The sequence below is a fragment of the Planococcus citri genome, chromosome 4 (assembly GCF_950023065.1).
Source record: "Planococcus citri chromosome 4, ihPlaCitr1.1, whole genome shotgun sequence".
NCBI lineage: Eukaryota > Metazoa > Arthropoda > Insecta > Hemiptera > Pseudococcidae > Planococcus > Planococcus citri.
In genome coordinates this window covers 29,779,387-29,803,039 of record NC_088680.1, presented here as the reverse complement: position 1 = coordinate 29,803,039, position 23,653 = coordinate 29,779,387, and the positions used below count along the sequence as shown (strand labels likewise).

Sequence of the window (23,653 nt, the reverse complement as noted above, 5' to 3'; positions counted from 1 at the left end):
TTGTCTGATTATTGAAAATTACCAAAATTTGATTAAATATTCTCAAAATTGAATTTTAATTTGTCAAAAATGCTGAGAGTAGGTATAATAAAAATTGTTAAATTGACCTTCCAGAAGTTCAGAATGACCGAAAATTGATTAAAAATTCGCATAGTTGGCCGGGCAAAGTTATCAAAATTGCGTAAGTTAAAGTGTCGTAAAAATAGTTATAATTGTCTGAAAATTGATGAGACTTTGTGAAAATTGAGCAAAGAATCGCTAAAATACTTGATTTTAAAAAAATGTATCAAAATTTGGAAAAATTCATCTAATATTATTGAAGTCAAATGAAATTGTGAAAAAAATCTCTCAACTTATCATTAAAACTGTAAAATTGGCTTAAATAAATTACTTCAAAATAATACCAAAAATTGATAGAATTTATGTCAATTTCGCAAAACTTTGGAACTTGCTCAAAACATCGTAAAAAGTTGTTAGAATCACATAAAAAAATAAAACGATCAAAACTTGATGCAACGTTAAAAATAACTGAATAAAATTCAGAATCATTCAAAATTTTGATGAGATAATTTAGGATATTTGAAGCATATTCTATGAAAAGATGGTGATTACAGTTCTAAAACTTTACTCCAAATTACCACTTGCATATTTTAAAATACAATAAGTCAGTGAAAGATCATTTAAAAAAATTGAAAAAAGTTTCATAGGTTCCCCTCGCTGCTGGAAACATATTCCAAAAACACGAGTTTTTCATCACAATTTGGCGAAAAATGGAAAAATTTGCCATAAAAATCACATTTTGGCCTCCACTCGCAAAATAGTTGTGGGGGGAGGGATGAAGAATCCGAACTTTTCATCATCATTTTTTCTCATCCTAGTCGACCGTTTGGGCCCAAAATTACTATTTATTCTTGCTCCCGCCACCCCTAGAATTTTTGTAATCTTGTTTTGAAAAATAATTGCAATGATGAATTTATACCTATGCTGCTTTGATAAGTATTTTGAGGCATCAAATTTAAGTTGAAAAATTTTTATCAAGTGATTTTTTCTCAATTGCTGAAAAAAATATGTGCATACATAATTTGAACTGATGTTTAAAAATTTTATTTCAAATAAAAAAAACTCTAATTACAGTTATTAGTGGGAAAAATCTCGATTTCTGCTACTCGTGCAATCTTTACATCTACAGTTCTGCACGACAATATGCTACATTTATCCAATAATTTCACCCCCTCCCCCTTCTCGTTTTCCTTCCGCTAACGGGGGAACTTTCCCACTCGGATTTTTTTTCGACATTTATTATTAATTACCATCGTTTAAAAGAGAAATTTTGACTAATCATGAAAAAATTTTTCGACAGCAATAAAAAAAATGTTGAAAGAAAAATCATAATAACGTTTGACAATATAATTACAATTACAAACGAAAATGGCTGAGAACAAAACAAAACGAGCAATACATTAAACCAGAAAATATAAAGTAAAATAAGTACTATAGGAAAGGCCACGGTTAGGGAAATGAGAGGAGGGGTAAATTTAGCATAGGTAAAATTACAGGTTTACTAGTTTCCCGTCACGGCAACATTTGGCGATAAGGATTACATGAATGGTTGAATTTTAACACGAAAATATGTCGAGTGTTTTAATATTGTAATAAAATATAGCGGCAGTAGACCGTAGAAAATCTCAACTTTGTCGGCTGCGAAACGGTTTGCAAAAATATTTCGGCTATAAAGGGACAAATGACTTTTCTCTCGCAGCAATGAATTTTTTATTGTCAAATTACGCGATGCGTTGTGAAAGTTTTGTACGGTCGGTGGGAATTTTCCAACTTTCAATGTTATGCCGGCTGCCACATTTCTGGGGTGGTTTTTTTTCGTTTGTTTGAATTTTTTAGGACACGACGTAATACTGCTGAAACGACATTATACGTTTAGTTTACCTCTAAATTAAAATATTTCTTGGGCGAATTTCATTAACGAACGAAAACAGAACCAACTTTCGAGTTGTTTATTTTTTTCTAGCCAAGGATTTCCGAAGGCTCTGTATGAAAATAATACCCTCGGTTTTCAGGGTCAGAGTGAAAAAAAAAATTTGTAAACGATCCTCGAAAATATATTATAGTGACAGTGAAATGCATCAAAATCTACTATGCTTATCTGATGAGCTTTATATTTGAGAGGGGGAATTTGTACATTTTTTTTTCAGAGACTGTTGAACTTTCGAGGTGTCAATTACGCTTATTAATACGATATTTTACATAATTCCAATTTTTTTTTCAATGCTTGAAGGGTAACATTTGAACGCGGCTTGCTTTACTTTCTCGCAAAGGAAAAAAATTGATTAATGGTGCGTTTATAAGTACACACGATCAACAATACTTTCTAAAACGATATCTAATGATATCGAAAATATTTTCCAATGTAACCAACAAACCATACGCGTTATCGCACGCTATAGGAAGCTGCCATAGAAATGAAAAATTGACCCCAGTAAGCAGAATTTTTCTTTTTGTTTTGACAATATCCCAAACCGAAATAAACGATGCGATAAATTTTTTTAATAAATGTCAAAAATGGAAAAATATCGTCGCCGTCTGAATTTAACACACAGAAAGAGGAAAGAAAAGCGTTACAAAAAGAAAATATAGAACAGGGAAAAATAATGCTAAAAATACAAATACACGTATCGCGGCGTAAAATTTTTGAAGGAAGTGTAACTCGACGACAAACACTTGAGAAAGCATGAAAAAGGGGAAAAAAACTTATCGAAATATCGTCGTCATCTATCACGTTATCGGTCTATAGATGGAAATACCCCTACTTTAACGGGTTGAAATGTCAAAACGACATCGATCCTTTATCCTTGGTAACTTTATCAATTACCCTTTTCGTGCTGATTGGCAACCTTGAAAGCGAAAGAACCGATCTTTGGCTACTTTCCTGTATTATTTTAACTTAATTTTCAAACTTTTCCTTTAGAGATGTTAAAAAAGTATAAGGGAGACTATATCGAGTGAAACCGCAAAATTTCGTATTAAAAGATATAATAAATTAAAAGTATGTATTGAAGTTTTCCCTTTTTCTCGACATTGGCGCGTCGATGAAAAGCATAGTCTTGCGAAGTCGATGCTTATTCAGCGTTCGCGTTTGAGAATCTAATTTAAATATGTATTATCGAGATTTCGTGAACGAACGTTTGAAAGTTTTCTTAAATGGTAATCTGATTTTTTGTTCCAGGTTCGCTATTCCTTTGGCTGTAATTGTGTTTATCTTTTACCAAATATATCAAAAGCTGGAGGAACAAGATCAGCCTATCGTCGTCGAAGGAAATGAAATAAGGCTAAGGGCGACGTTCAGGAGATATTACAGTATTCATAAATTCAATAGGTGAGTCGAAGAGTTTTGATTTTAATATTTTTTTATACCTATTTACTTTGTGGAATCAAACAAAGAGATAAATATTGAAAGATGGTGCAAATTTACATTATCACCCAGAAAATTTTGAATGCTGAATTTTGGTGAATTATAGAAAAATTTTCAGCCAAAAATGTCAAAAAAATCGAAATTTCACTCAATTGATGTAGAAAGCTAGGATTTGTTATGTACCCTACCTTTGAGTAGTTCTGAGTTTCCAGCAAATTTTCTGGAAGATCCACAAAATTTTAGGTACCCAATGAAATTGAAAATCTTAACTTTACTTCAAACCCCAATTTCAGCATGCTGAGTCGATTGGAGGTTTCTAGCCATTCTGGAGCCTTCAACCTTAATATAGAAGTTCTATATTTTCAAAAAATTTCCATTTTGGAAAAATGGTACCTTTGTAATCACTGAACGGGTGTTTTTTCAAAAACTCGAATTTTCAAAAGTTGGCTGGAGGCTCCTTGACGACTTGAAATCACCTCCAGTCGACTCGGTCTGGTGAAATTAAGGTAGAAAGTACATAAATTTTGGCTTTTCAACTGCATTGGGTAAAATTTTGTGGAAATTTCAGCTTTCAAAACCCTGCTGAAGGCCTCAGAACTGCTCAAAATGGTTCGAAACCGCTTTAAATCGATTTGGAGGGTTCTAAAATAGAGTACATACTGATAATGTCAACCTTTTAGATCATTTTTGTGAAATTTTGATTGTTTTGCAGTCTTGCCCCAAATATTTGTAAAAAATATTCATCATAAAGACGACAAAAAAACTTTCGCTTTATTCATTTCAAAAAAAAAATGCTGCTGGTTGAAATATCCCTTTTGTTAGTTTATCGTGGATAATATACATACAACATTTATGTTAATTTTACCTGAAAATACCTCGCACAGCGGTAATTATGGGTAAATTACCGTAATTTCTTCTAGAAAAATATTGAATTATTTTTCGGGCACCCAATTTTTGAGAAGTTATTCCACCCATTTAGTCACTCAATTTGTCGTGATTTACGATACTTACCACAGGATTGACCCAAAATACCTCGTGTGACGGTAAATACGGGTAAATTACTGTAATTTTAGGTACTTTAAAATTCGGAGTCAACGAACATGTGTTGCACTCAGGCGGTGAAATGCATGAAACACATGTTATCATGCTGAAAGGGGGACATTTCCATACTCACGCACGCTTACACACGCGCACACACGACTTGTCGAGATGCGAATGAATGTGATTCTCTGCAAAAAGTCCCCCTTTCAGCAAGTCGATGGTGGCGCCGCCACGAGATGTTAACGCCGAATAACGTTGAATCGCTTTTCAAGGTTATTATTTTTGAAATACATTTTGCTCCAAATTTAAACAATTTGTTTTAGTTTACGGTATTTACCGTAATGTTGACCCCCAAATTGTGTGATGGTAAGTAATGGTAAATTACCGTAATTTTACTTGAAAAAAATAAGGTCGAATCATTTTGCACTTTTGCAAGGTTTTGATTTTTGAAAAAGAAAAACATTTTTGCTCCAATTTACACAATTTGTTGTAATTTACGGTATTTACCATAAGGATGCCCTCAATATCTAGTGTAATGGTAAATACGGGTAAATTACTGTAATTTCGCTTGAAAATATTGTGGAATCATTTTTCAAGATTCTAATTTTTGAAAAACGTTTTGCTCCAAATTTACACAATTTGTTGTAATTTACGGTATTTACTGTAATGCTGCCTCCAAATACAGCTCGTGATGGTAAATACCGGTAAATTACCGTAATTTTACTTGAAAATAATGTGGAATCAATCCGAATCATTTTTCAAGATTCTAGTTTTTGAAAAACATTTTGCTCCAAATTTACACAATTTCTTCTGATTTACGGTATTTACTGTAATGCTGCCCCCAAATACAGCTCGTGATGGTACGGTAAATTACCGTAATTTTACTTGAAAATAATGTGAAATTATTTTTCAAGATTCTAATTTTTGAAAATCATTTTGCTCCAAATTTACACGTTTCTTTGTAATTTACAGTATTAACCGTAATGCTGCCCCCAGTGTCTCGTGTGACCGTTAATACAGGAAAATTACTGTAATTTTACTTGAAAATAATGTAAAATCATTTTTCAAGATTCTAATTTTTTTTTAACATTTTGCTCCAAATTTACGCAATTGGTTGTAATTTACGGTATTTACCGTAATCCTGCCCCCCAAATACCGTTCGTAATGGTAAATACGGGTAAATTACCGTAATTTTACTTGAAAGTAATGTCGAATTATTTTTCAATGTTCTCTGTAATTGTAATTTACCGTATTTACCAAACTTTTGCAGTAAACACGTGTAAAAACTCATTCTGGATGATTGTTTATGGAGTTAAATGACAGTTTGATCAAAATAGCAAATTTTTATATGTATTTGGGTAGCTTCAACAAACCTTCAACAATTTTAAGCTTAAAAAATGTTCCTAAAAATTGTAAAAAAAATTAATAAAACTAAGTGGAAATTTTTTCAGACGTGCAAACAGTCGCGTCGAAGCACATATCTTTCCATCAATCACGATGTATTCAGATTAATATTTCAATTCTTCGATTAATTTTGGAAATGGAAAAATCCACTCAATTTCAACAACACGTGTTCTTTCCCCAACTTGGAATTTTTTCGATTCCAATCTTTTTTTTCGCAACGGTGACATTAAAATTAGCAGCGAAAAATACACAATGGCAAAAAAAAGTAGGTAGGGAAACGTTGGTAAAAAATTTAATTATAATGCTCGAAAGTTACTGTACAGAAAAAGGAATTAATAAGTTTTCGATTTAGTCGCGAATTCCGCAGCGGTATAGAATAATTTGGTTGTTTAATTTAAACCCGGCACTTCCTGCCTCCGGTAGTCAGTCACCCAAGAAAGTAAGTTAGAAACGTATTAAAAAATAAAAGCGTTTTAAAAATTTATTATTTTGCGAAATACATGGTAAATTATCTTGGCAAAGACGACGACGCTCGTATTTCGTAATACCGTAACTAATCTCGGATTAAAATTTAAAACAAAATTAAATAATTAATAATTATTACGCAAAGAAGTACCAAACTTTGGGAGTCGAAATGGTAAGAAAAGCACGCGAGTTAACCCTCGAGTATTTTTTTCGTTGTCCTTCCGTGTCAACATTATGATTGAAATTTCACGGCGATTAAATTTTTGATTAGGGTAATTAGCGGTTTAGATTGACGTTTAAAATCCGTGTTTTTGGTTGATTTATTAAGAAATACAGTTTTCCCCCTTTGAACGAGTCTCGTGTTGTGTTTATGTTTGGGTGTTGGAGAAAACATAAAAAATATGTAGTATATTATATGCGTAGTTTTTTTTTTAATACTCGAAATCGATATATTATTTTGATAAGTGTACAAGACGTCGTAAATTTCATAAGCGAAATTAGCGGCGGGGATTACGAGAAGAGAGGGGGTTCATGGGCCGGAAGTAATTTAAGAAATTGCTTTCTGTTGTGGCACCGTTTTACAACCACCTTTGCTATAAATTATCCGTTCAATAAAATTTAAACGCTGTTTCAATACTGTTTACGATTAATTTATAAACGTTAAGGTGCGAAAAAGCAATTCATCGCGATGGGGGTTTCAATTTTATAAGATAATAATCATCTTCCTCCTTCCTCCCACGAACGTGCTTCAAAATGAAGAGCTTAATGAGGGAGGAAATGAAGACGATTTGTTCGAGTTTTTCGTATGTCTACCTATAAACAATTACGTACGTACTCGAGGTCGATTAAGTGCTTCGAAATGGAATGTTTGAAATTTACAAAAAATATTTGGAGAATTTTAGAGAATTCTGGTTGTGTGTTGGGGGTATTGAGATGATCGCCGCGCCGGTTCTGTTTTATGTTGTGGGCGGTTTGTAAAAATTTATCGAAATTGGTGTCACACTTGATTGCCCAATAAATGAGAGTAGGTGTAATGCGAAGATACGAGATGAAAATGTAAATATAAGGATTGAAAATGACAAAATAAAAGATATACTTACGTCCCATCGTGTTGACCTCGTTCTTTTACTTCCGGTTTCTATTTCGGTAATGAAGATTTTGCGTTTCTGTTTTTTGTTTATTTATTATTTTGAATTCATCCTTCTCCATTGAATTAATTTTTGTGACTATTTAATGAATTTTTGCATTTATTTATCTGCTTAATTTCAATTTATAAAACTAGCCTCTCTCATAAAATGTAATCTCGATTCATTAAGTATGAAAAACTTTCACACGTAATTTTTGAGCATTCTTAGCAGTGTTTTTTTTCTGATTACGTCGTGACTCAAAAATTTACCATTGGAAGGGGTGGCGGAGCAGAAAAACCCATCAACGTGTGTAATTCTGTGTTTTGTTACGAGTTCAGTGAACCCTAATTTTGAAAATATTTTGCAGTATTGGTTTAAATGTTGTGGGAATCCACTACTGTCCAGAAAAAAATTTAAATCATTCAAATTAAAATACACTAACGACCACTTTTTTCAACTTACTGAAGTAGATTGAAATTTCGTTAATTAATTGTTGTTTTTTTTCTTCCTCCTCCAAGTTGAGAAAATGAGGGTTCTAACTCCCCCCTCCTCCTCCACCTAGTGGCAAATTTTATGAGATGGCAATTTTTAAGCTTGATTTTCAACAAAAAAAAAAAGTTCATTTTTGCATGAGAAAAAAAAATAAAATTTGAATAGTTGCCTCTGTGTATAAAAACACGTTTGATGACGACTTTTCAAAAGTTTTCGCCTTCGCTTCGCTCGGACTAAAAAAAATGTTTTTTGCATGATTTTATTGTGTGATTCAAACTTTCAAAAATATCAGCTGTTGGAAAAATATAAAATTCAAGTATAAATTTCCCGCTGCTTTTGCTCTTTTGTGCTGATTCAAGTTCTAATGTTATAAAATTGTCGAAGATTTTTAATGGTGAGGAAAATTGAGCTTGAGAAATTCTAGTAACTGCACCAAATCAATAATATCTGGTATCTACTTGATTGTGAACTTATAATTTTTTTGTATTAAACCACCATTTTCAAGATTTTGAAATTATTCGGTATTTTTTAAAGTTTCATCTAGTATTTTGGTTCCGGACAGTTCCTCCTCCTCCTCCTCCTCCTCCTCCTCCTCCTCACTCAAACAGAATGGTTCAAACCGCCTTTGCTTCTGAATTTCGATAGGGTCAACTTTTGAAATTACCTGTTCATTTGCCTGATCGTAAAAATGAAAGGCTTCATCGCAACCACAATTTTTTTGGGAACCAAATATTTGCAAAAAAATGATTAAAAATTGTGTTCAGATCCTTGAAAATGTTATCCAAACTATTTCTTCAAAATTTAACATCCATTAGAATTCAAAAATGGAAACGTGACGGTGAAAATCGCTCTTGATGATCTTGTCGAATAAGAATACCCATCTTCTATAAAATTTATTTTTAAAAAACTTTTTTTCAAAAATGTAAAAAAAAGTTTGAAAAAAACTAATAATTAATATTGTTTTAAAAGTTCTTGAGGTACATTCTAAAATGAAAATGAAAGCAAAAACAAAAGCAAAAAACACGTGAACCAATTTTTTAAATGACGAAGAGGAGGGGGGGAGGATTGGCAATTTTTATTCTGCTTAGGAGCACGAAAATGCTAAATCCACACTGATTCCTCCTATTGTTGCAATATAGCGAATGATCGACTTTTTTCAAAAAGTTGGAGGGAACCTAACCTACTCGAAAAAAAGTTGTGGGCGATGTCAAAAAAGTAAGTACGGAATGTAATCTCTTATTCAAAGGATCAAACTCTCATTTGTCTGATGATGTTTCAAATTTTAAAATTTACTATAAACATCGTACAAATTCCTATTTGAAAGTGAATTAAAAAAAAAAAATCATCATTCTGTTTTAGGTGTTTTCTATGTAAAATGATGCAAAACCCCTTAAAAACCGAAAAATTCTCTAGAACTTTCATTTTTACTTTGACCAAATAAACGATCGATGTTTCTCCAAAAAAAAAAAAATATATTTCTTTCGATTTTCATTGAACATTTTAAAATTTAAAACCTCAGCAGACGTATGACATTTCGAGTCAAAATAAAATATGAAATACCAACAATTTTTCTTTCATATATGAGTTTTTGACATCACCCCCCTCCCCCCTCCCTCCCTCCCAACCTTTCCAGAAAAAAGAAATAAAAAACTACACGACACACGTCCCATTGTGCAAACTAGTATCAAAAAATTATATTCTTGTAGGTACCTAGTTCTCATATTTTACTGCATAATTGTATTGAAATTTAGCAACATTTTCTGACCCCAAAAAACTTTATGAAATCCACTTGTGACAAATTGACGATTTCTCGAATTTTTTTAATAATCTATCTATTGGTTCATTACAAATGAAACAGCTTATCCTATAAAATTTAAATAAATTTTGAAAAATTATTAATTTACTAATTAAATTTAACATTGGTAACTCATTTAGGTTTTGCTGTTGTGCTGGTACTGGTACTAGTACTGGTGCTGTTGCTGGTGTCAGTACCGTTGGATTTTTTCTGATCGATTCTGTTTCTATTATTATAATTGCTATGTCCATGCGTATTCATGTAACCTAATCCAGCAACTCCCAGTCCAGTTTGTTGTCCTGATGTTAAGCCACCAGTTTGGCCAAGTCCAAATCCAGTATTGGTGTTGGTGCTAAAATAATGGAAACATAAAATTCATTTGATGAACAAATTTAAATTTAGGTACGGTGAGAAAATAAATCATAAATGTATAATAAGTACCTAAATCAGGGAGAATATTTTTTTAATACGAGTAAGTAAGCATCACTACGTCATATCTATCCGAAAAATTGAGATTTGTTTCATTACTGTATTTCGTTAAAATATCAAAATCGTTATTTTTTCTTGATCACTATTCATTAATTTTTTTCTTCAAAATTTGGATACACATACAGCTTTGGATTTCAAAAATTCGTCTACGAGTATTATAATTTTTTTTTTTTTAAATAATTTGGTGCAATTGTACATATCCATTACCTAATCAATCACATTACGAAAAAAAAACTTCTGATTGTGAATCTAATACGTAGTTGAATTTTGCGCGAGTTTTAATTCGTTTTTGCACTGAATAGGTAATAAATCAATACTCTTACTTGGATAAACTACCGCCGCCGATTTGCTGATTGGTGCTACCCGAATTTTGTACAACAGTGTCGAGACCTCCTTGTTTGCCTATATTGGTTTGTGTCTGTGCATCTGCAGTTGAAACTTTGCTCCCTACATTGGTCTGTGTCTGTACATCTGCAGTTGAACCTTTGCTCCCAACATTGGTTTGTGTCTGTACGTTTGAAGTTGAACCTACTCGGTTACCTCCATTGGTCTGTGTATGCACATCAGAAGTTGAACCGTGGTTCCCTGTATTTGACTGTATCTGTACAGCATCTGAACCCGAATTTCCCGAAGTACTCCTTGAGTTTCCTGTTCCAACAGAGGTTCCAGACGATCCTGATCTTGAGGAGCTTCCAGTGCGAGATCCACCTACACGGATCGCACCGCCACCTCCACTCTTAATACCTCGAATTCTCGAATCAACCCCCACAGTTATCGCCATCACGAAAGAAAACAATAATAAAAGCTGTAAGAACTTCATTATTTCGGTATTTACGTTACCACGTTACTTACTGTCGGAAACTTTGTTTATAATAATACGAATAAATGTCGATATATCAGAGCTATACTTATCTATATGTATGGAAACACAAGTGTACTTAATTTTCACGCACAAAATATAACGTATGAATTTGTTTAAAATCGGATTCTGCGCGTTCGAATTGACCCGTTATTGATTTGCGATGCTTATTAAGATGTGTAGCGGAATTTACGTAATAATTTTCCTTATCAGTGAAGTTAAAGTGTATACAAAACATAAACAACCAGTTTACTTACACAGTGTATCTACGTGTCCGTTTTGTTCCGCACGTAGATAAGATTTCGACTATATTTTAATTCGTGAGGGGGGGAGTATATTGATGAAAATTGATTAATAATGCCTTTCTCTGTATATTTGTGTATTTTCCTTGTGTCTAGTACCTTGATAGAGTGAAAATCGTCCGTGAAGTAGGCTTATACGTCTGTTTTGTACGTATTTTTTTCTTTTTCTCTCCTTCTCTCATGTTTCGTTCGTTTAATAGGTAACAAATGACGATCTCTGCGGAGCATTCGGTCGTTATAATTTCCATAAATAAGATGAAAAATGAGACTCGTGAAGTTCTGACAAGGAACCTTTTGAGGTGTCACACTTTAATTTTAATGGGATCGCGATTTTTGGAAAGAGCATAGCCTAAAACCCCCAAATCCAAATTTTCAGCTGCCCAAGTTCATTTTTCGATTTTTGGCGAATTTTTGAAAATTCAAAATTGACTGTTTTTGGCGATTTATGCTTTTTTTTAAAAAGTACAAAATAAGTCCCAAAACTAATATTAATTACCCAAATCCAAATTTCACCATTTCCAGTCATTCTGGAGCCTCCAGCGCGATTTTTCAATTTCTCCAGAATTTTGAATTTGCTCCAGAAGGCGCGAATATGAAGTTGGGCAGCTAAAAATCGAGTTGTATATTACACTCGACCTGTTTAACGAGTTTATCTACATTTGAGCCGATTTTGAGAGTGACACCTCAGGAGTGGTTTTTTGAGGTCTCACTCTCGCTCTAAAACGCCTGAAAATGGTAGAATTTGCGCTCCGGGGGTTAGTTCTTGAAGAAATACAGCGATTCGTGCAAATTTCAAAAATTTCCTTACAAATGGTTATCTTTTGATTTTTTTGATTTTTTAATTTTGAATGAAGCTGGTCGAAAAACCACTTTTGAGGTGTCACTCCCAAAATCGGCTCAAATGTAGATTAACTCGTTAAACAGGTCGAGTATAATACACAACTCGATTATTAGCTGCCCAACTGTATATTCAAGTCTTCTGCAGCAAATTCAAAATTCTGGAGAAATTGAAAAAATCGCGCTGGAGGCTCCAGAATGGCTGGAAATGGTGAAATCTGGATTTGGGTAATTAATAAGAAAAGAGACTTCTTCTATTTGAATAATTAATATTAGTTTTGGGACTTATTTTGGCCATTTTTATTGATCAAGTACGTACTTTTAAAAAAAAAAAGCAGAAATCGCCAGAAACAGTCAATTTTGAATTTTCAAAAATTCGCCAAAAATCGAAAAATGAACTTAGGCAGCTGAAAATTTGGATTTGGGAGTTTTAGACTATGCTCTTTCCAAAAATCGCGGTCCCGTTCAAATTAGAGTGTGACACCTCAAGAGGTTCCCTTGTGAGATTAATTCACTGATTTGGAGGTTGAAAAAAAAATAAAAACGAGGAATAAAAATTATTGATACGTATAATTATATTCGTTATTATTTTTCAATTAGGTAGGTACAATAGATAGGTATTATTTCGTCATAGGAACAATGACTCATTAAAATTTTGTTTTTGTACATGTTTAGACACAATTTATGAATAATTTCTATTTTCAAAATTGCTTAACGGAATTTCTTTCCTATTTCAATACCACCGTATCCTTCGGGTTTTCCACCTGCTGTTTGTTTAACTCCAGCTTTAGCATCGACGGTGATACTGTTATCGCTGTACAGATTTTTCGATCCTTCAACGTGCCATGCACCTTTTCCTGCTTCACTGCTTACTCCAGCACTCAATTTTCCAGTGCCATCTTTGGAACTAAGGAATTTTTTATGATTATTTTACCATTTAGTTACTTGTACGAGTAATAAATTTCGTGTGCGAAAGCTTACTTCAAAGTTCCTTCTATTCCCACGTTTGTTTGAGTTTTGCCTCCAGGTTGTCGACTAGCTTCAGCATTGACACTCAAACTACCTCGTTCGCCATTTACAAGACTTTTTTCAGCTTTAACGTTGAAAGAATTTCCGTCATTAGTTCGTTCGACTTTACCACTGATTTGACCTGTTTTGTCTTTAGATCTGAAATGCGAAGTTTGGAATGAGTCTTTTACTTGTTTTAGTGTTTTATGATTTTTAACGATTGCGATTCGTCAAAAAATTTGATATTGATTTTTTAAATGGGGTTTAAATAAAGATAGTCTAATCAAAATATTGTATGTTCGTACTGTATGGTTCCTTCAACACCGACATGATGCTGAGTTTTGCCGCTGGATTCCTTGCTAACTCCTCCATTGATATTGATATTGGTATTTTTACCGATGGAAACTTGCTTTGAAGCATCCGCATTGATCGATGATTTTCTACCTTCTTGTTTCGCTGCCCCACTGATTTTTCCAGTTCCATCCTTGCTTCTAAATTAACATTGCAATACGTTATGTTATTTTTACATCAATAAGTCAGCACTTTTAATGAATTTTAAGTTCATGTAGACGAATGATTTATTGGGAGGAGGGAGGGAGGCGTACTGGCGTTGTAAAAAAATTTCCAGAAAGTTTTCTTTCTTACCAAAAATTTCTAAAAAAATGTTGCTTGTTTGTAGTAAATTTCAAGTACGTATCTCTCTTTTCTTCCAAACATTTCCCAAAAGCCTTTTTTTTGTTGTCAGAAATTGTCAAAAAACCTTGCCTCTTTGCTAAAAGTATCGAAGTGGTGCTTTTAACAAACATTTTCTGAAAAAATAACTTGTTTACTAAAAAGTTGAAAAACGTCTTGCTTTTTGCCAAAAATTTAAAAACGTCGTCGCTTTTCAAAAAATTAGGTAGGTACTAAAAATCTTGCCAAAAATTGTTGTTGTCAAAGAATTTATAAAACGTACATATCTTTTTTCGTCAAAAATTGTCAAAAGAAGCTGTGCCACGTTTGTTTTTGCCAGGAATTTCCAAAAAAAAAACAATTTTTTCTCTTTTGTATTTTTTATAAATAAAGTTAATTTTCAAATTTTGTTCTCGCTCCGATAAATGTAACAGTGCCTATTTTGGGGGGGAGGGGGGAATAATTGAGTACGAGCCCCGATATTTGAAATCTGACTACGTTTTGCTTACTTTATAGAACCTTCGACACCAATGTGATTTTGAGTTTTACTGCTTGATTCTTTGTTGATACCTCCGTTGATGTTGATATTGGCATGTTCATTAACAGAGATTTGTTTTGAGCCGTCCACATTGATCGATGACTTCCTGCCATCTTGTTTTGCTGTGCCACTGATTTGACCAGTTCCATCTTTACTTCTAAATTAATAATATTATAAAGAAAGTTATTCACTTCTGCTGAAAGTTATCAGTGCAATAATATTACACTCTCAGAAGTTGATTTCGCTTACTTTACTGTTCCTTCGACTCCAAAATGATGTTGAGTTTTGCTACTAGATTCCTTACTAATTCCTCCGTTGATATTGATATTGGTATGTTGATTAACAGAAATGTGTTTCGAAGCTTCCGCATTGATCGATGATTTTCTTCCTTCTTGTTTCGCTGTACCGCTAATTTTTCCACTTCCATCTTTGCTTCTGTAAATATGAGTTCAACATAGTCAATGAAAACATACAAAAATAAATAAAACTACCATATTTGCGATATGTAATGAAACCTACTTGAAAGATCCTTCAATGCCTATATGATTGTGAGTTTTACTACCAGACGCTTTGCTAGCACCTCCAAAAACACTTGCTTTGCTCTGCCCATCATTGTGAATTACCTTTGATCCTTCGATGCTCCCGGATGATTTTCCATTCACTGTATTCGCTTTTCCACTTATATGTGCGGTATTATCTTTTGAACTGAAGAAATTGGAAGAATGTTAGTTATTATCTTTCATTATATTTTAGTGATTCATTTCGTTTGAAATTTAATTGTTTGAAACGAGTAAGAAAAAAAAAATTTATGCGAGCAAGTACTACGAACTCACCTGAGAGAACCGCTGATTCCGAGTGAATTTTGACTTTTAGCGCCAGATGCTTTGCTAATTCCTGCATTCACGTTGACATTTCCATGTGATGAAGTTTTTTGATCATTGTTTGAACTATTAAAAATTATCTCATTTTATGATATGTAGGTATATTATAAATAGAGTGAGGGTTAGTAATGTAGGTTTTTACTTTTGAGAACTGCTTCCGGTATTATGAGCATTTCCTGACTTTGCTGAACCACTGTGCGAACCTTGGTTTTGTGTACTGGAATGTTGCGAATTTCCATTTGAATGTCCCAAACCTCCATGAGAGCCTCCGGAATGTCCCAATCCACCAGAGTGCCCCAAACCTCCTCGAGATCCGCCTGAATGACCATGAGAGCCCCCAGAATGTCCTAATCCACCAGAGTGCCCCGAACCTCCTCGAGATCCGCCTGAATGACCATGAGAGCCTCCAGAATGTTCTGATCCACCGGAGTGTCCCAAACCTCCTCGAGATCCGCCTGAATGACCATGAGAGCCCCCAGAATGTCCTAATCCACCAGAGTGCCCCGAACCTCCTCGAGATCCGCCTGAATGACCATGAGAGCTTCCAGAATGGCCTGATCCACCAGAGTGTCCAGAGTGACCTGATCCACCAGAATGTCCAGAACCTCCTCGAGAACCGCCTGAATTACCATGAGAGCCTCCAGAATGACCGGATCCACCCGAGTGTCCAGAACCTCCTCGAGATCCGCCTGAATTACCATGAGAGCTTCCAGAATGTCCTGATCCACCATGAGAACTTCCTGAATGCGCGGAGCTTCCACGAGAACCTCCAAATCCTCCACTGTGGGATCCACTTGAATGTACTGCTGAAACACCTCGTATGGTTTTCAGCTGTGCTGAAACACTCCGAATACTTTTAGTTTTTGGATGAACTTCCGTGTTCACCACCACCACAAAAGCAAGCGATATTATAATTTTGAAAAGCTTCATTGCTTTTTTATTCGTACGATATCACTGGTAAACTACTAACTACGTAGGTCTGAATATGTTTTTGAAACTCTTCAAATAAATACACAGAATGTTTCAGAAAAAAATTCACGATCTCAATCGTATCGAAAAACGCGACTGAATTTTAAAATTGTGATAACCGCTTCTTTTATACGATCGATTATCTTTTTATTTAAAAATGAATCAAATCATCGGGTTTTTCGCAATTGAACAATGAACATTGATTAGTAATGAATCGAAGCAAATTTTCTCCGTGATGTTTTCTTTCATTAGCATACGTCATTTATAAAATTACAAAATAGTAGGTAGGTACTAGGTAGTGATGGATTGAAACAGGTTTTCCCTCGTATAATGTTTTCTTCAATCAGCATACCTTCATTTTTCAACTCTCGTCGTCTCCTCTTTTTTCGCAGAGAGAAATTATTTTCGACTGAAGGCTTCTATTGACAAATTTTCACTCTCTGCCCTTCTTGGTTTTGAATTTCTTAAAACTTATGGTGCTTTGTCATTTTCTAAATAAAATTTAAAGCCTCAGAATTCGGTTTATTTTCATCATTTTTGGATTTATCCTGTAGTAAGTTTGGAGATAGATTTAAAACAGCTGAAAATTTAGTACTTCATTTTGGAGACTTTCTTTTTCAAAAAATATCATTTCTGAAACGGAGGAAAAATTTTGTTACGCAGTGGTCTTCGTTTTTAATCATTATTATAATTTTTAAAAAAAAAGGAAAGCAAAATCTGCGAAATAGCCAAAATCTTATCAAATTTTTAAATTCGCAACTTTGACCAAAAAATTGGCACTACTGTGTTTCAAAATACCTATTGCCCCAGTTTCAGAAATGTTATCTTTTGAGATGAAAAATTTTCTAAACACGAGTTTGCCCAAAAATGATGAGCGCTTTGATAATTTTCAACCAGTCATGTAGAACTCTCAAAGAGATCTTTGCATTTTGATGGGTCAAAGTAGAATCTCTGATGCTATCTTTTGGAACTTGGCCATTTTTTCGGAAACAAGTTGAGTAGGAGGTCGAGCGAAAAAACACGATTTTTTAAAACATGCTCCCTCTTTGAAGATCCATATCTTCCCTTTAGCGGCACATTTGGGGCTAAACATTGTATAGATAAGATTTTGACTATTTTAATTCGTAAGGGGAAAAAGTATATTGATGAAAATTGATTAATAATACCTTTCTGTGTATCTGCGTATTTTGCTTGTGTCTATACCTCAAAAGAGTGAAAATCGTCCGTGAAGTAGGCCTATTACGTCTGTTTTGTACTTACGTATTTTTTTCTTTTTCTCTTCTGTTCTCATGTTTCGTTCGTTTAACAATAAATGACGATCTCTGCGGAACATTACGCCATTTAATTTGACGAAAAATGAGACTCGTGAAGTTCTGAGATTAATTCACTGATTTGGAGGTTGAAAAAAAAATAAAAACGAGAAATAAAAATTATTGATATCTATTAGTTATTATTTTTCAATTAGGTAGGTACAATAGATAGGTATTATTTCGTCATAGGAACAATGACTCGTTAAAATTTTGTTTTGTACAAATGTTTAGACACAATTTATGAAAAATTGCTATTTTCAAAATTGCTTAACGGAATTTCTATCCTCGTATTTCAAACTCAGCATATCCTTCGGGTTTTCCACCTTCTGTTTGTTTAACTCCAGCTTTAGCATCGACGGTGATACTGTTATCACTGTACAGATTTTTTGATGCTTCAACGTGCCATGCATTTTTTCCTGCTTCATGGCTTACTCCAGCACTCAATTTTCCAGTGCCATCTTTGGAACTACGGAATGTTTTATGATTATTTTACCATTTTACGTGTACGAGTAATAAATTTAATTTGTGAAAGCTTACTTCAAAGTCCCATCTATCCCCACGGTTTCTTGAATTTTGCCTCCAGGTTGTCGACTAGCTTCAGCATTGAAATGCAAACTACCTCGTTCGCCATTTACAATGTTTTTTTCAGCTTTAACGTTGAAAGAATTTCCATCATTGGTTTGTACGACTTTACCACTGATTTGACCTGTTTTGTCTTTAGATCTGAAATGCGTAGTTTGGAATGAGCCCTTTTACTTGTTTTACTGTTTAATAATTTTTAAGGATTCGTCAAAAAGTTTGATATGGATTTTTTAAATGCGGTTTAAATAAAGATAGTGTAATGGAAATATTGTATGTTCGTACTGTATGGTTCCTTCAACGCTGAAATGATCCTGAGTTTTGCCGCTGGATTCCTTACTAACTCCTCCATTGATATTGATATTGGTATTTTTACCGATGGAAACTTGCTTTGAAGCATCCGCATTGATCGATGATTTTCCATCTTCTTGTTTCGCTGCCCCACTGATTTTTCCAGTTCCATCTTTGCTTCTAAATTAATATTGCAATAATGTTATTTTTTTTTATATAATAGTCAAAACTTTTCATAAATTTTTTGTTCATGTAGACAAATGATTTATTGTGGTGGGGGTACTGGCTTTGTAAAAAAAAATTCCAAAAAGTGTTCTTTCTTGCCAAAAATTTCTAAAAATTTTCGCTTGTTTGCAATAAATTCCAAATACGTATTTATCTTTTCTTCCAAACATATTTTCCCAAAAGTCTTTTTTTGTTATCAGAAATTATTGTCAAAAAGCCTTGCCTCTTTGCTAAAATTATCGAAGTGGTGCTTTTAACAAACATTTTCTGAAAAAATAACTCGTTTACTAAAAAGTTGCAAAAAGTCTTGATTTTTGCCAAAAATTGAAAAACATCATCACTTTTCAAAAAATTAGGTAGGTACTGAAAATTTTGCTTTTTTAGGTAATAGGATTACGAAAACGTATCTTTTTTCGCCAAAAATTGTCAAAAGAAGCTGTGTCACATTTACTTTTGCCAGGAATTCTCAAAATATTGAGTAGGAGCCCTGATATTTGAAATCTGACTACATTTTGCTTACTTTATAGAGCCGTCGACACCAATGTGATTTTGGGTTTTACTGCTTGATTCTTTTTTGATACCTCCGTTGATGTTGACATTGGCATGTTCATTAAAGGAGATTTGTTTTGAAGCATCCACATTGATCGATGACTTCTTGTCATCTTGTTTTGCTGTGCCACTGATTTGAGCAGTTCCATCTTTACTTCTAAATTAATAATATTTCAGAGAAAGTTATTTATTTTATTCGTCTATCTGCTGAAAATTATCAATGCAATATCTCTCAGAAGTTGATTTCGCTTACTTTACTGTACTACGAACTCACCTTAGAGAGCCGCTGATTCCGATTGTATTTTGACTTTTAGCATCAGATACTTTGCTAACTTCCGCATTCACGTTGATATTTCCTTGTGACTGTGAGTTTTTTGTATGTGATGAAGTTTTTTGATCATTATTGTTTGAACTATTAAAAATTATCTCATTTTATGATATGTACATAAATTATAAATAAAGTGAGGATTAGTACGGTAGGTTTTTACTTTTGAGAACTGCTTCCGATATTATGAGCGTTTCCTGACTTTGCTGAACCGCTGTGTGAACCTTGGTTTTGTGTACTAGAATGTTGCGAATTTCCAGTTGAATGTCCCAAACCTCCTTGACTGCCTGAATTACCATGCGAGACTTCGGAATGTCCCGATCCACCAGAGTGTCCAGAACCTCCTTGAGATCCGTCTGAATTACCATGAGAGCTTCCAGAGTGACCTGGTCCACCAGAATGTCCCGAACCTCCTTGAGATCCGCCGGAATTACCATGAGAGCTTCCAGAGTGCCCTGATCCACCAGAATGTCCCGAACCTCCTTGAGATCCGCCTGAATTACCATGAGAGCCTCCAGAATGGCCTGAAACACCTCGTATGGTTTTCAGCTGTGCTAAAACACTGCGAAGACTTCTGGTATTTGGATGAACTTCCATGTTCACCGCCACCACGAAAGCAAACGATATTATAATTTTGGAAAGCTTCATTGCTTTTTTGCTAGTATGATATCACTGATAACTACTAACTAGATCTAAATATGATTTTGAAACGTTTCAAATAAATGCACAGAACGGTTCAAAAAAAAATGTAACATCTCAGTCGTAACGAAAAAAGCGACTGAATTTTAAAAATGCGATACTGCTTTCTCTTACGTGGTCAATCATCGTCTTGTTTAAAAATGAATCAAATTATTATCAGGTTTTTTATGATGGTATCGTGACCATTGAAAATTTATTTGTAATGAATCGAAGTAAGTTTGCGCCTTGACTTTATCTTCAAATTGGCATAGGTACGTGATTAATACTGTAAAATCTTATCTAAATACCTATGTTAGTACTCGTAAGTCGTTAACAGAACAAGATGTTTTTTATTTGAGATTTTTTCTAGAGTTGCAAACGGTAGTAACCTTAATGGATTGGAACTACTTTTCATCGTATAATGTTTCCTTTAATTAGCATACCTTCAATCACTCATTTTAGAGACTTTCTACTTCGAAAAATATCATTTTTGAAACCGAGGAAATAATATTTTGGAACGCAGTTGTGCCAATTTTTGGTAATTTCGATTTTTTTTTAAAAACGAGCGAAATTGCCAAAATATTATCAATTTTTTTGGATTTTTCAGATTTCCGATTTTGACCAAACATTTAGCACCACTGCGTTCCAAAATATTAGGTACTCCGGTTTCAGAGATGTTGTTTTTTAATGTTTTGGCTTAATTGGTGTGAAATATTTCGTTTTCAAAACTCAAGTTGGCCCAAAAATGAGTGTTTTGAAAATTTTCGATCACTACATACTTAGAACTTTAAAAGAGGTCTTGGATTTTGATGGGAACGGCCTGGGTCAACGCAGCATCTCAACTGCTATCTTTTGAAACTTGGCCTTTCTTTCCAATACAAGTTGAGTAGGAGCTCGAGCGAAAAACACCACGATTTTTCTGAAAATGCCTCCTCTTTGAGGACCCATATCATATCTTTCCTTCAGTGGCATCTCCGGAACTAAAAGTTTTTCTGAGTGACTTTCAGCTCGAAATGAAGGTCTCCACTGAATTTATCAAAATTTTCCAACAAAAATTTTTGTGCAATTCATCTGAATAAATAGATACGTACCCAAGTACATATTTAAAGTCTTATCCTATTTCTTTTTAATGCTCAAAGAATGGTTAAAAATTCGTAATTGTATTATTTTTAAAAGTCACGATGATTCATGTCGAACATTGATGACTAAGTATTTAACGTGTTGTTTGTTGATAAATATTCCAATTTAACGGTCAATTTACTCTCGTTAACCACGAAATTATTCATCATAAATATTTCGTTTTCTTATCGATAATTTATTGATACGCGCCAACTACACTCGGGTCAATGTTCAATAGAAATGAAAGTCGTTCCTATACCTATACCTCGTAGGTACTTTCCACCTTCACAGATCCATCTTATTGCGTATGTAGAACTATACGAATGGCAATCCCAAGAGAACTTATAGCAAATATTCGTTCTCTCGCAGAAAATACAAATTAACGTCGTCGATGAAATTTTGATCATATTTCTTTTCGCGTATTTGTATCGTAGGCGTTTTATTATGACAATAAAATGTAACTTATGCGTATGTGAAAATGAACGATGAACTTTCGAGATTCTCGATCCCTTCGGAACACTGCACAATAAGCTTCGAATCACGTAACCAATAAGCATTCCATATACAGACAAACTATACAAATACGAAAAAAAAAAAAAAAATTCTAGTGTCTCGAAAACCCCTCTCCTGCTCTGTTTTCCCATCGTCGTTTCAAGTTCGCAAAAGCTTTGAAAAAGCTGCCATCTCATAAACGTTGAATTTTTTCGCGCCTTGAATTCCTACTGGTAGAGAGGGCAGGAAAGGGGGGAGGAAAGCGCGCGCGGTATTAAACGTAGACATTAATCGCATCATTAAACCGTGTCTAGCAAGTTGCCGCGCAATTTTTAATTTACTTTTTTATTTGTAAAGTGCGAAAAAATCGACGCGGGGTCGTTTTTCAAACGAGAAACTTTTGTTGTGTTTTTTCATCGTGATAAATGATTTTATTTTCGTCAGTTCATTGTTGACGATGGTGGTGCTGTGTTAGAGGATAGGTAGGTAGAGGAGGAGGTGTCTAGTAGAACGTCATATACTACCGTACAAAACGCTAGCTTGCGATTTTTGGTGCGAAGTAAAGGTAAATAAATAAACGAGATGACGTTGCTAATAAAAAATGCGACAAATTAGATAACATTTCGTTCCATTGTAACCAACACGGTGTGGTTTGCGACACCCCTGACTGATTTAATGATATTTGATATGGGATCGAATTTTTTTTGTCTTTTTTCAACCCTTGCTGCTCTTCTATGTACTAGGTAGGTAACTAGGTATTCTCTTTTTTGGTGTACGCGTTCGGGTGCCAAAATATATAACAACGGAGACGTGGCCTGCTGTTTTTAGATAAAAGCTCGGTTATTGTTTGAACACGTTGTATTGACGTGAAAAATGCTTCTAAACATAGGTGTAATATCCTTTTGGATTACTTTGCTGACACTAAAGGTTTTAATAAATTTCAAGGTTATATCGATTTCTTCATTTTAATGGAGTTCCAGTAGCACGAGATAAAAGTGTAGTATTTTACTAGCTTGGTGTTAATATCGGTGCGACCATGTGACCCTGACCTTGATAACGTTATTTTTATCGGTACCTATTTTGAAGTAGCGTCTTTCATCTAATGTCGAAATTGGCGTCAATTTTAGGGAAACTAAATAAATGATACGAATAAGATTTTACTATGGGATAGAAATTGATTTTTTTTTACAAAAATGAAGTATTTTAATTTTATTTTCAGTCTTGATGTTAGCTTTGATTTGGATTTGAATCTGCCTGTTTTCGGGTCAGAGGAACCGTTCAGTTCCAAATTCGGAGTCCAGAGGTTCAAAATGCAATTTGGGGCCCACTTTCCGGGATGAGTAATTATGCAGGTGTTTTTAGGGACCCGTTCTTGTGAAAAGTGGCGAGAAATTGATCACCTCCGTCCTCCAGTATATTATATTTTGCTGAGAATCGAGGAACATTTTGTCAAGAGTTAATTGCCCAGTGTGATTTGATATTTGATGGGAGGGGAACAACAAAAATTGACCTATAAAAATGTCATTTAATATTTTTCATCTTTATCGCACTGTGCTTAAAATAAACTGTAAAATGGATTTTTTTTAGAGTTTGACTGCAGCGATATTATGAATGATCACGCTTCGAAAACTTTTACCTATTTTTGGATCCGGCAAAAAATCGAGGAGCCTCTGAAAATGGATCTTCAGAAAAAATGTCAATATATGGCAAGGTCTTGAAAATTCAAATTTGGTGATTTGTTCTCGAAAATACTCAAAATTTGACCAAATTGAAGTAGAAAGT

At 34.0% G+C, this 23,653-nt stretch overlaps 3 protein-coding genes across 8 annotated transcripts in view; 1 reads left to right on the top strand and 2 right to left on the bottom strand.

The window, feature by feature from the left end:
• LOC135843780 (neuropeptide Y receptor type 6-like) overlaps positions 1–23,653 on the top strand; it is a 137,299-nt gene that overhangs the window by 89,139 nt on the left and 24,507 nt on the right. The window contains exon 4 of the mRNA XM_065361792.1: positions 3,239–3,388. Coding sequence (XP_065217864.1) covers positions 3,239–3,388 — 150 coding nt within the window. The remainder of the gene's footprint in view (positions 1–3,238; positions 3,389–23,653) is intronic.
• Positions 9,753–11,239, bottom strand: LOC135843589 (protein rtoA-like). The gene is made up of 2 exons (XM_065361522.1): positions 10,561–11,239; positions 9,753–10,100 (listed from the first exon to the last, which is right to left on the bottom strand). The coding sequence occupies exons 1-2, from the start codon at positions 11,055–11,057 to the stop codon at positions 9,881–9,883; spliced, it is 717 nt and encodes a 238-aa protein (XP_065217594.1). The 5' UTR covers positions 11,058–11,239; the 3' UTR covers positions 9,753–9,880.
• LOC135842801 (uncharacterized transmembrane protein DDB_G0289901-like) lies at positions 12,787–20,442 on the bottom strand. 6 transcript variants are annotated; one of them, XM_065360443.1, is made up of 9 exons: positions 20,095–20,442; positions 19,746–20,061; positions 15,287–15,400; positions 14,973–15,158; positions 14,703–14,888; positions 14,425–14,610; positions 13,549–13,734; positions 13,217–13,402; positions 12,787–13,142 (listed from the first exon to the last, which is right to left on the bottom strand). In XM_065360443.1, exons 1-9 carry the CDS (start codon positions 20,228–20,230, stop codon positions 12,947–12,949), a joined length of 1,692 nt encoding a protein of 563 aa, XP_065216515.1. In that variant the 5' UTR covers positions 20,231–20,442; the 3' UTR covers positions 12,787–12,946. The 6 variants fall into 6 exon arrangements, with proteins under 6 accessions (XP_065216515.1, XP_065216513.1, XP_065216512.1 ...); XM_065360441.1 differs by lacking the exons at positions 19,746–20,061; positions 20,095–20,442 and adding exons at positions 15,477–15,972; positions 16,072–16,415; XM_065360440.1 differs by lacking the exons at positions 19,746–20,061; positions 20,095–20,442 and adding exons at positions 15,477–16,045; positions 16,076–16,415.